Consider the following 12663-nt stretch of genomic DNA (forward strand, 5'->3'; position numbering starts at 1 on the left):
ATCTGGGTTGATGAGTCCAATGTTTATTTTTGGTCTGGAACATCACACACACACACACACAAAAAAAACCGTTGACATTTTCCCTATTCAGAATTTGTGGACATTTGACTTCAGAATGTTTGGTCCGTTTTGATTTGTTTTGCCTTAAGTATTACAAATAATTACCTTACAATGGGAAGTGATTTTAGACATGTCTCGATGTTAAATATAGTGTGTATTATAGTCCCGGTCTTGTTAAAAATGAACAAACCTGTTTTTATTAACATAATGTTTTGATTTTAAATTGGGCACATAAATAATATTTATTTGTTTTTACTTTTTTATTGATGTTCGAATACAGTTGTCTCCATTTTCCCACCACAAACCTGTTTTTAGATGAGGCTGTTATTACTCTTTTTAAGAATCCTCTTTTTTTAATGTTACACGTGTTAACCTACAGAAGCTAAACACTTCTTGTGCCACTTAACATGTTTTGAAAGACTATTAAATAATTTAGGGGATCGAATGTTTTACTTTTATAATGTTAGTGTTTTGTGGCAATTACGTGATACAGGAGCTCAGTCACATTGCATTATTGTAAGTCACCTGTCATCTTGTTCAGTTAGAAACAGATTTAAAACGTTGGGTGTGCAGTTTTTCACCCCCTAAGTTGTAATGGAAAAGTATAGACGGGTAATCTGTCTAAACACAGATTTTTGGTTCCCATTTTTACTGCAGCTAAATCAAGATTTAGTTCACAGTTCAGTACAAAATCACTTTTTAAACTGGCAGTGGTAACAAACGTTTAGGAATACCATCAGGCAAGCTGTGTGAAAACTGGACCGACTTAAATGTAAGGACCTGCAGTGAGATCTGTACTGGTAGAAAATCTGGTTTTGAAAGGTGACTTTCTGAAGTTTTAACTCGCTGTGCTGTCCTGGCGAAGTAACCTACGCTGGGGTGGAGGTGGGAGGAGGAGCCCCGGTGCCTGCGCCGTCCGGGGCCAGAATTGGGGACTGATGCCCGCAGGAGGAATTCGCCCCTGGGGACGTTTCATCCTATCTCTGAGCGGCCCCTAAGCACTGAGTAGGTGGCGTGAAATGAAGAGTCCGTCTGTCTTCTCCATAACTTGCTCTCAGAACTGGGTAACGATAATAATTAGTAATTGATGTGGAAGTGGCCAACTCCAGTGGCTCCTAATTTCTTTCGTTTTGGGGAGGAACCCTAGATTAGTGGAGTTCGCAGAGTTGTGAGTCTTGGCTTCTCTTTACTGGTGGTATTATTGAACCCACCAGTAAATAACTTTACTGGCAAGTTATTGAACATCGTTTTCTTTTTCTTTTTTTGAAAAAATGTATTGATTTTTTTAGAGAAAGAGAGGAAGGGAGAGAGAAAGAGAGAAAGAAACATTGATTTGTTATTCCATTTATTGATGCATTCGTTGGTTGAGCCTTATATATGCCCTGATCAGGGATTGAACCCACAACCTTGGAGTGTCAGGATGATGCTCTAACCAACAGAGCTACCTGGCCAGGGCCAAACACCATTTTCTTAATGTGTAAAATGGGGATAATATTTATCTACAAGGTTGTGAAAACCAAATGAGAGCCTACCAGGTGCTTAATAAATGTTAATTTTTTCTTTTTCCCTTAGTACTTCGAGTAATAATATAACATGGGTAGCTGTTTCCTCAGGTGTGTTCTAAGAAGGAGGCAGTGCAAGGTAATCAAGGTTGGCATATGTGAATCTCAACGTACTAGGATTTGGTGTGCAACTTACTAAGATGGAGTGGAATTCTTGATTTCTTTGGACCGTGGGTTTAGCTTTAGAAAAATTGTTATTTGCTGTGAAGGGGCACATCATGGGCACAGGGAAGAACTTAGATGTGTGTGAAATGAGAGAGAGTTATTCTGAAGACATTAGCAGCTGTGATTTAGTATAATATAGCTATCTTTTCTGTCAGAAAAGGCAACTTTCTTCTCTTGTCCCTTTCTTTTACTGTCCTTTCCTCAGTTGTGGTCTGAAAGTTCTTGTATCAGTTGTTCAAACCTCAGGATACTTTTTTTTTTTCTCTGTAAGCATGTTAAAAGCTACATTCCTAGGCCTTTTCATAAAATCCAGTTCAATTTATTGGATTGGCCAAAAAGTTTTAGTTTTTTTCTGTACCATGGCTCTAGTAGTGCTTAGGTAACTTCATTTGAAATAGTTTTATTAGATTGTTGTGTCATGGTGCCTTTAAAAAAAAAACTTACTAAAATTGGTGAATTTTTGTGCATTTTAATATTCAAGATGGAAGAAAATATGCAACATTTTCAGCATATTATGCTTTATTATATCAAGAAAAGTAAAAATGCAACTGAAACACAATAAAAGATTTGTGCAGTGTATGGAGACTGATGGAACATGTCAAAAGTGGTTTGCAAAGTTTCTTGGAACTGGTGACATTTTGGCCAAATAATTCTTTGCTGTGGGGCTGTCTTATGCATTGGAAGATGTTTAGCAGCACCCCTGGCCTCTACCCACGATAAGCCAATAGTGGGAGATAGCCAACATACTCAAAATATCCAAATTAATAAAGTTATTGGTGAAAATGAAAAATGTGTCTTTTATGGAAAAAACTAAATGGACTTTTTGGCCAACCCAATGTAAGTTAACTTAAATATTGTACATAAAATGAGAAAAATAGTCAACTAAAAGTGGTATGTTAGCTGTGTTATTTCTTTAATTGCTAGCTTGAAAGTCTAACCATTATTATTATTCCTATAAGAAAATGTTTTGAGTTTCAGCTTTGATTTTTATGATCAACTTGGAGCACAGATTTCTGTCTCTGCTTGCTAACCCATTATCCTTTCCAGCAAGGAGAGAAAGCTAACATGTACTTCCCATTAATTGGAGGAGTTGCTCGGATGTTGGTGAGGGAAGAAGCCCTCGTCGCAGCAGTGCAAAGGAGTTACTTCCATTGCACTGGTAAGGCTTGACATTGGTAAGGTTTTTGAGGTACTGTAGTAATATCTCAGTACTTTTAATTTTTTTATAATTTAGACATTTTGTATAGGTTATGGCATTTTAAAAATATTTGATTTACTAACTTAGGACAAGCTGGTATCTAAGCTTTTCTTTCAATTTAATGTTCTGTGATTGCCTTTAGAGGGAGGGGAGGAAACTGCCCATTTTTGAGGATCAAAAAAGTCAGCCAGTGTGAGGGGATTCTCACTTCTGTTGCACCATGTCGATTCCCAGAGCTGTGCTAATGTTATTTTCATTATACAGATGCAGAAACTGGATCTCAGGGGCTGTCAGTCCTTTTTTGTCCTTCAATAATGGACCGTTCCCCTTAAGTTTCTTCTTGGCAACAGGCAATGTTCTGTGACATACTTAACTCTTGTTCTTTTCTAGTATTACAAGGGTCTGTTCTTTACTGAACGCTTTACTCCATATTCTGACTCCTTGTGTCTCTTTTCTTCCTAGATATTGTCTGCTTTCCTTTCTGTTGCTGTGAATGCTTGGAAAGCCTTGCATCCTTTAATTTTTTATTTTACCTTTCCAAGAAGCTTCTTGTTCTAGAGTACCTTAGGTGAAAAACATCCAGCTATTTTTGTGTAACATGTCTTTTCAAATATTGATTGCACCATACTACCAAATATGGAATCCAAAGACCAAGAAAATACTTTTCCTATTCTCTAACAGCAGCAGCAAATACTAATGACGAATAAAACAGTGCTTGTAATTAAGTTTCTAAAGCAGAATAGCAGTAAAGGTTTGAATACATATATGAGTTTGGCATCTTAGCAGGGGAAGCTGCTTCAGAAGGTCATCTTGTTTATTCTGCTTCATGAGGTACATTTTTAAGTAATTCAGGGCATTTATTGCATATTCTTTCCTAATCGCTACTAAGTAGACCTTGAAATTTTTTTCTTATTACCAACCAGAATGCATTATATTTTAGCTTGTAATGTCATATTTATTTATTCTAATTTTAAAAGTAATGCGTATTTTCTGTTTTACTTTTACCTGATTTCCTTTTGCTTTATTACCTCTAGATTGGGGGTGGGTGGGTGGGGGGGTGGGGAGGAACCCAATGCTGTGTTTTTTTCTCTTTTTTTAAAAGCTTTGAGTCTTTAAAAGAAATTCAGACTATAAAGTTTCTGTGGGAACTGAAAGAACCAGTGTTCACAAAATTTCACTAATTCTTTTCGTAAATGGGCAATAACTCAGTGAAATGTGGTGAGAGCAGTGGGTAGTTACTTGTTCCATAAGGCCCCCAGCCTTTGAAGCCTCTGAAAGGGCCTCCTACCTCTCAGAGGTAAAGACATCCACTAGGGGTAGAGAGATGTCCACGACTTAAGTTTGTTCTGAAAAGTGAGGATGTGCTTGACGTGTTATGATTTAGTGTTTAAGGGAACTTCTACAACATGACTCTACTTGGGCCTTTACCATAATATCACCATTCCCCTCTTTTTTAAACAGATGAGAAGGAAACTAGCTGAGAGAAGTTAAGTAACTGTGATTTAAGGTACTTAGGCCAGTATGTCTGGAGTTGAGATTTGAATATAGGGATTCTGAGCCAGTTTCTTTTATTACGTGGTGTTCCCCTTGAAAGGAGTTTTTCAGCAGTGTATGTCTCTGGCTCAAAAAATAAGGCATTCTCTACAGAGTTTTTAATAAATTGGATAGTTATATTTAAGGAATTTTACTTCTTTTTTAAAAATGTAAAAATATTTTGTTTTAATAGTTTATTTTTTATTGTGTTTTTCTGTTACCATTTATCTCCCTTATGCCCTCATGCACCTCCATCCATCCCCCTCCCCTCCACAAGGAATTTTATTTCTATATTAAACATTTTTATAAACCTACATAGGGATTTAGTGTTATAATTCTGAATGTAATGATTTGTATTGATAATGAGTACAGATTTAGGGCATGACATGTCAGAAGGCAGGTTTATAAGCAGCCTTGAGAAATATGTTAGGTACTATTGCCCTGTTTTAAAGACATTGTTAGTGGGGAGGAAAGAAGTTGAATTTAGCAGTCATTTATTGAGTGCCTTCCCAAACCAAGAGGTCTTTGTTTCGGTCTGTCATTCCATAAAGCAAACAGGAAATGATCAACTGGAAATTATGAACATTTTTAATAGAGAAGGCATTATGCAACAATATTCTATAGACTATTCAAATATTGTAGTTCATTTTATCATGCAGTGTCTTAAGAGAATGTGCTTTAGAAACATTCAGTTAAATTGTAAACATGAGACCATTTTATCTAGCATTTTAAGGCACATTCTGAAGCATGACAATCTCAAAGGAATGGTCAGTGAGGTTGAAAGTACTTTATGTTCATACCGTATTTTTACATTGGTGCTGAATTTTAATTTTAATAGTTTGCATTTTTACTCTTTTTTAAACTCTTATGTCTTTATTCTTTATTATAAAGACATCTCATTCGATCTGAAATTATTCCCAATGTGTAAGCATTATTGGATATGCTGTATTAACGTTTTCATTCCAATGTTATTCTTTTAGTGTAATGAACAAACGTGTTCATGATTATGCTCTCAAGACTTTTGCATAACCCCTCCTGACCTATTTTCTGTGGAAAAGCAAGATCTTTTTCACATAAAGGCTCTGGGAACTTAAAAAATTTCATAAATACATTACCAAATTATTAAAGCTGTGGCCCAGGTACTTGCAATTGATTTGCTATATCACCTTTAGGATACTCTAGTAAAGATAATTACTATGTTGGGAAATGCCAGAAGCTTTCTATTTTCCTGCTCATCTACAATGGAATATAACGCCAACCTCCTGCTTCCATCTGTTTCTCTCTTAAAAATTCATTCATGAGCTCTTGCTGATTGATGAGTGATAACCAAAATTGATGGAAGAATTAGTGTATGATAAATGCAGAACTTTATATTGTAGACTTACTATCATATCTTAAATATATGTGCATGTGGCCCTCGTTTAAATACATTTAGTTACAGTGCCTTCATCACTTTTTGGGACAGTCAGTCTTACAGCTGTGATTAGAACATTCTTCCTTACTGAGTAGAATAGACTCCTTGTCATTTTGTGTAAGTTTCTGTGCCTACATATAAGTAATTTGCATCATAGCCCTTTAGTAATTCATACAATTTTAGAATTGTAGGGGGATCTTTGAGGTAAAGTTTAATGTCCCAGAACTAAGTAGCGCTAGTTGACATGGCTAACATTTATTAAGTGTACTATGCACAGTACTTTCATGTTGCGGCTCAGATTTGCTTTTTTTCACCCTCGTGTGCTGACCTACTTCTATTTTACACTTTAGCAAAACTGAACTTTCCTAAAGTCCTTCTGTCTGGACTTAATTATACCAGTACTGCCATTTGCCAGGACATTTGCTACCTTTTAAACACCTCTTGTTATTTGTTGCATTATGTCTTTATTCATATTATTCTTCTACATAAGGTGCTTTCCCCCTGCTACCCCCCTTGCCCCCTGCAACTTTATCTCTCAAATTCTCTCCTATCTGTTAAGGTTCCTTTCATATAATGTTAATTTTTAAAATCTTTTTCTAGACCCATGACCATACCCATCTCTTTCTCCAACCATACAGATTTTATACTTTTACATTCTATGATATTTTGTACTTTACAGTGGTATGTTTAATCTTGTTTTGTTAGACTAATGTCTTCCAACTTTGGACTGATCTACAATAAGAAGTAAATTTAAAATTGGTATCTGTTATGTGTATGTATATATACACACATTTACATATATGAAAAAGTTAAGTTTCGTGATGTAGGACTTAATGTGTACTTTGTACAGTGTACTCGGATATTTTCTATTTGTTTCTATTTCATTAAAAATATTGATGGGCCCTGGCTGGTGTAGCTTAGTGGATTGAGCCGAGCTTTGAATCAAAGGGTCGCTGGTTCGGTTCTCAGTTGGGGCACATGCCTGGGTTGCAGGCCAGGTCCCCAGTGGGGGTCATGTGAGAGGCAACCACACATTGATGTTTCTCCCTCTCTTTCTCCCTCCCTTCCCTTCTCTCTAAAAATAAATAAATAAAATCTTAAAAAAAAGATGGATTATATCATACTTATATTTGTATTATTGATAGCTATAACTCAGTACCAGGCATGCAGAAGATTTTATACACATATTTGTAGCATTGAATTGGGCATTTTTTGTTAATGTGGCATAAAGCTTGAGTTTTGGAGATTTTTGAGCTTGCCATTTCACACTAGTTACTTATACTGAATTCATAGCCACTAGACTATAGGGTTTTTAAAAATAATATATTTTATTGACTATGCTATTAGTTGTCCCATTTTCCCCCCTTTATTCCCCTCTGCCCTGCACACCCCCTCCCACTCACATTCCCCCCCTCCCCTTTAGTTCATGTCCATGGGTCATACATATAAGTTCTTCGGCTGCTACATTTCCTATACTGTTCTTACCCTCCCCCTGTCTATTTTGTACCTACCATTTATGCCACTTATTCTCTGTACCTTTCCCCCCTCTTTCCTCCTCCCACTCCCCTGCTCTGCATTTCTGTGATTCTTTCCTGTTCTAGTTGTTTGCTTAGTTTGTTTTTGTTTTAGGTGTGGTTGTTAATAACTCTGAGTTTGTTGTCATTTTATGGTTCATATTTTTATCTTCCTTTTCTTAGATAAGTCCCTTTAACACTTCATATAATAAGGGCTTGGTGATGATGAACTCCTTCAACTTGACCTTATCTGGGAAGCACTTTATTTGCCCTTCCATTCTAAATCAAAGCTTTGCTGGATAGAGTAATCTTGGATGTAGGTCCTTGCCTTTCATGACTTGGAATGCTTCTTTCCTGCCCCTTCTTGCCTGCAAGGTCTCTTTTGAGAAAGCAGCTGATAGTCTGATGGGAACTCCTTTGTAGGTAACTGTCTCCTTTTCTCTTGCTGCTTCTAAGATTCTCTCCTTATCTTTCGTCTTGGGTAATGTAATTGTGATGTACCTTGGTGTGTGCTTCCTTGGGTCCAACTTCTTTGGGACTCTGAGCTTTCTGGATTTCCTGGAAGTCTATTTCCTTTGCCAGATTAGGGAAGTTCTCCTTCATTATTCAAATAAGTTTTCAATTTGTTGCTCTTCCTCTTCTCCTTCTGGTACCCCTATGATTCGGATGTTGGAACATTTAAAGATGTCCTGGAAGTTCCTAAGCCTCTTCTCATTTTTTAAAATTCTTGGTTCTTCATTCTTTTCTGGTTGAATGTTTCTTTCTTCCTTCTGGTCTACACTGTTGAGTTGAGTCCCAGTTTCCTTCCTGTCACTGTTGGTTCCCTGTACATTTTCCTTTATTTCACTCAGCATAGCCTTCATTTTTTTATCTAATTTGCGACCAAATTCAACCAATTCTGTGAGCATCCTGATTACCAGTGTTTTGAACTCTGCATCTGATAGGTTGGCTTTCTCTTCATTGCTTAGTTGTATTTTTTCTAGAGCTTTGATCTGTTCTTTCATTTGGGCCTTTTTTTTTTTTTTTTTTTTTTTTGTCTTGGCATGCCTGAGCCACAAAAGGTTAAGTGCCTAAGGCAGGTTCTGCTGAAAGGACTGATGTGCCTGACTGTCTCCGAATGTGCAGGTAAAAATGCTGGAATAACTTGTCCCCGTGTAAAAAGTCTACCCGCATCCACATAACTGCGGTTCCTTGGAAGAAAGTACATTCTTAGTGGAAGGGTAAACTGTAAGTTTTGTTTCATATGAACTGAGGTCAAGCTAGATGTCTTCTATCCTGAACTTGTACAATTGATGATAAGCTAAATATAAAAGTTATTTAAAAATACATTTATTTCTATTACATTTTATTGATGGGGGATATATTTGTTTTTATAGTTTTTTTTCCAAAATGTATTGGGGTGACATTGGTTAATAAGATTATAATGGGTTTCAAGTATACATTTCTATGATACACGATCATAGAAATTGCATAGGTATTGCATTGTGTGCCTACCACCCAAAGTCAGATTATCTTGTGTCACCAGGTATTGGCCCCCTTTACCCTTTACTAATCCCGATCCCCTTCTCTCTTGTAACTACTATACTTTTGTCTGAGTCTGTGAGTTTCAGTTTCATGTCCCACATATGATTAAAATCATATGGTTCTTAGCTTTTTCTGAATGCCTTATTTTACTTAGCATAATATTCTCAAGGTCCATCCATGTTGTTGCAAATGGTAGTGTTTCATCTTTTCTTTGGCTGAGTAGTATTCCATAGTATGTGTGCACCACATCTTCTGTATCCAGTCCTTTATCCAAGGACACATTGGTTGTTTCCATGTCTTGGCCATCATGGATAATGCTGCAATGAACATAGGGCTGCATATATCTTTGTGAATAAATGTTTTTGAGTTTTTTGAGTAGCTCTGTTCTTAATTTTTTGAGGAATTGCCATACTGTTTTCCATAGTGACTGTACCAGTTTACATTCCCACCAGCAGTGAATGAGGGTTCCTTTTTCTCCACAACCTCTCCAACACTTATTACCTGTCTTGTTGATAACAGCCATTCTAACAAGTGTGAGGTGGTATCTCATTGTAGTTTTTTTCTAAAACTCTCACCTGAGGATACATTTATTGATTTTAGAGAGAGAGGAAGGGGGAAGGAGAGATAGAGTCATTGATGTGAGAAAGAAACATGGATCAGTAGCCTCCCATATGTGGCTCAACTGGGGATTGAACCTGCAGTTTTTTGGTATATGGGATGACGCTCCAACCAACTGAATAACCTAGCCAAGGCTCACTGTAGTTTTGATTTGCATTTCCCTAATAGCTAGTGAAGTTAAACATCTTTTCATATATCTGTTGACCACTTGTTTCTCTTCTTGGGAGAGGTGTCTGTTCAGATCCTCTGCCTATTTTTTAATTGAGTTGTTTGGTGTTGAGTTGTATGAGTTCTTTATATATTTTGGATATTAACCTCTTTTGGAGCTGTCGTTTGCAAATATCATCTCCTATTCAATTCATTGTCTCTTTGCTTTGTTGGCAGTTACTTTTGCTGTGCAGAAGTTTTTTAGGTTGATATAGCCCCACTCACTTATTTTTGCCTTTACTTCCCTTGTCTTTGGGGTCAAATTCATAAAGTGTTCTCTAAGACCAAGGTTCATAAGTTTAGTACCTATGTTTTCTTCTCTAATTTATTGTTTCAGGTCTTATATTTGTCTTCATTCCATTTCTTTTTTTTTTCTCGAAACTGTCTTTTCCCAAAATGTTGCAGATTAGTTACAGCAAACAACAGCGACTGTCAAGGAAAACTGTCACTCTGGGCTCTTTTTTGACTGCAGCAGCTATGTGAAAGCAGCAGCAAGTCTTCATTCCATTTCGAGTTAATTTTTGTACATGTGAACAAACTGTAATCCAGTTTCATTCTTTTGCATGTGGCTTTCCAGTTTTCCCAGCACCATTTATTGAAGAGGCTTTCTTTTTTCCATTGTGTTTTTGGTTCCTTTGTCAAAAATCATTTGTCCGTATACATGTGGTTTTATTTCTGGGCTATCAGTTCTGTTTCGCTGGTCTGTGTGTCTCTTTTTCTGCAAATACCATGCTTGGATTATTGTAGCTCTGTAGTATAATTTGAAGTCAGGTGGGTGATACCTCTGGCTTCATTCTTTTTTTCACAGAATTGCTTTGGCTATTTGGTATCTTTTTTGGTTCCATACAAGTCTGATGATTTTTCTGTTCTATTTCTTTAAAAAATGACATTGTGGTTTTGATGGGGATTGCATTAAATCTGTATATTGCTTTGGGTAATATGGCCATTTAAAAAATCTTGATTCTTTCAATCTGTGTACATGGAATATCTTTTCATTTCATTGTGTCTTTTTCAATCTCTTAATAATGCTTTGTAGTTTTCAGTATATAGGTCCTTTCTATCCTTTGTTACATTTATTCCTAGGTATTTTATTCTTTTTGTCCCAATTGCAAAAGGAATTGTTTTTTTTCATTTCTTTTTCTGAAGTTTCATTGTTACTTATATAGGAAAACAGTGGGTTTTTGTACATTGATTTTGTATCCTGCAACTTTACTGTATTTGTTTACTGTTTCTAATAGTTCTTTTTGGTGGAGTATTTAGGGTTTTCTATATACAGAATCATGTCATCTGCAAAAAGTGACACTTTTACTTCTTCATTCCCAATTGGGATGCCTTTTTTTTTCTCACTTGCCTGATTGCTCTGGCTAGGACTTCCAGAACTATGTTGAATAAGAGTCGTGAGAGTGGACATCCTTGTCTTGTTCCTGATTTTAGAGGAAAAGCTCTCAGCTCTTCACCATTGAGTATGATATTAGCTGAGGGTTTGTTATATATGGCCTTTACTAGGTTGAGGTACTTTCCTTATATACCTATTTAATTGAGTGTGTTAATCATAAATGGATGTTGTATCTAATCAAATGCTTTTCTCTGCATCTATTGATAAGATCATAGGATTTTTATCCATTGTTTTGTTATTATGATATATTACATTGACTGATTTGTGTATGTTGAACCATCCTGTGCCACTGGAATGAACCCCACTTGATTGGGATGTATTTTTTTTAATGTATTGTTGTATTCAATTTGTTAGTATTTTGTGTACGATTTTTGCATCTGTATTCATCAGAGATATTGGTCTGTAGTTTTCTTTTGTGTGTGTATGTGCCGTCCTTGCCAGGTTTTGGTATCAGAGGTATGGTGGCCTCATAAAAGAGGGGGAGTATATTTGGCTTGACCCTGTTGGTCCTAGTTGGGGAGGGGACTAGATGTATTTGGCTTACCAGTATAACCTTTAAAGTCTTTTTCAAGCTTGTGTGTTTGATCCCACATAGTACTATCTTTTTTTTAAAAAATAAATTTATTTTATTTTTTTAAATTTTTAGACAGTGGGGAATGGAGGGAGAAAGAGAGGAAGAGAAACATCAATGTGTGGTTGCCTCTTGTGTATCCCCAACTGGGCATCTGGCCCACAACCCAGGCATGTGCCCTGATTGGCAATCGAACCTGCAACCCTTTCGTTCTCAGGCTGGCACTCAATCCACTGAGCTACACCAGCCAGGACCCGCATAGTACTATCTTTTCTTTGAACCTTTATCTACACAATTGATAAACCTGTCCTCTGTCTTTTCCAAGTGGCTAATAAAAATGTTGAAAAGAATCAGAAAAAAATTTATTATCTAAAGTTTCCAGTGTATAAACAAGTAGATTTTGCTATGTCTTGTTTTGAATGCAAATTATCTGAATGACTCAATGAACATTTCATGACAGTGTCAGCTGAGCTACCTTTCTGAACCTGGTAGTTCTGGGGTTAGGATGGGCTCCTGGCCCGAATGTGGTCTATAGCCAAGGAGGAAGGATGCTTTTAAGAGGTCTGTGTGGCCTTACTTTAAGTGTGGGGAGTAACAAGGAAATTTTAGCATCGAAAAGATTAAGTCCATTTTCATCTTCATGTACTGGAGGAAGGGTGGCACCAAACTCTTTTTGAGTTTTGTTGCTGACATTCTCTTCATATTCCCTGCACTGTAGATGTGCTGGACAACTCACCCTGTTCCAGACAGGCCTAGAACTTCCCTACCTTTGTTGGTTTGCTCAGGTTGGTATAATATGACTAGAGTGCAATGACTACATTTCTCAGCCTGGGGAATGCCAGCTTAAAAATCTCAGATGTCGTCTCTTTGATGCCTTCTCCAGCTCTGCGGTATACTAATA

The 12663-nt window shown here is 36.7% G+C and overlaps 1 protein-coding gene and 1 non-coding gene across 2 annotated transcripts in view; one reads left to right on the plus strand and one right to left on the minus strand.

Annotated features, from left to right (window-relative positions):
• Positions 1–2838: 2838 nt before the first annotated feature.
• DOCK3 (dedicator of cytokinesis 3) overlaps positions 2839–12663 on the plus strand; it is a 267364-nt gene continuing 257539 nt past the window's right edge. Inside the window, exon 1 of the mRNA XM_053929392.2 lies at positions 2839–2946. Coding sequence (XP_053785367.1) covers positions 2853–2946 — 94 coding nt within the window. The 5' untranslated portion in view covers positions 2839–2852. The remainder of the gene's footprint in view (positions 2947–12663) is intronic.
• On the minus strand, positions 10175–10297 carry LOC112310022 (small nucleolar RNA SNORA16B/SNORA16A family). Its single transcript, XR_002975340.1, has one exon. It is a non-coding gene; the product is annotated as a small nucleolar RNA SNORA16B/SNORA16A family (small nucleolar RNA).

Source organism: Desmodus rotundus, chromosome 8 (assembly GCF_022682495.2).
Source record: "Desmodus rotundus isolate HL8 chromosome 8, HLdesRot8A.1, whole genome shotgun sequence".
Classification (NCBI taxonomy): Eukaryota; Metazoa; Chordata; class Mammalia; order Chiroptera; family Phyllostomidae; genus Desmodus; species Desmodus rotundus.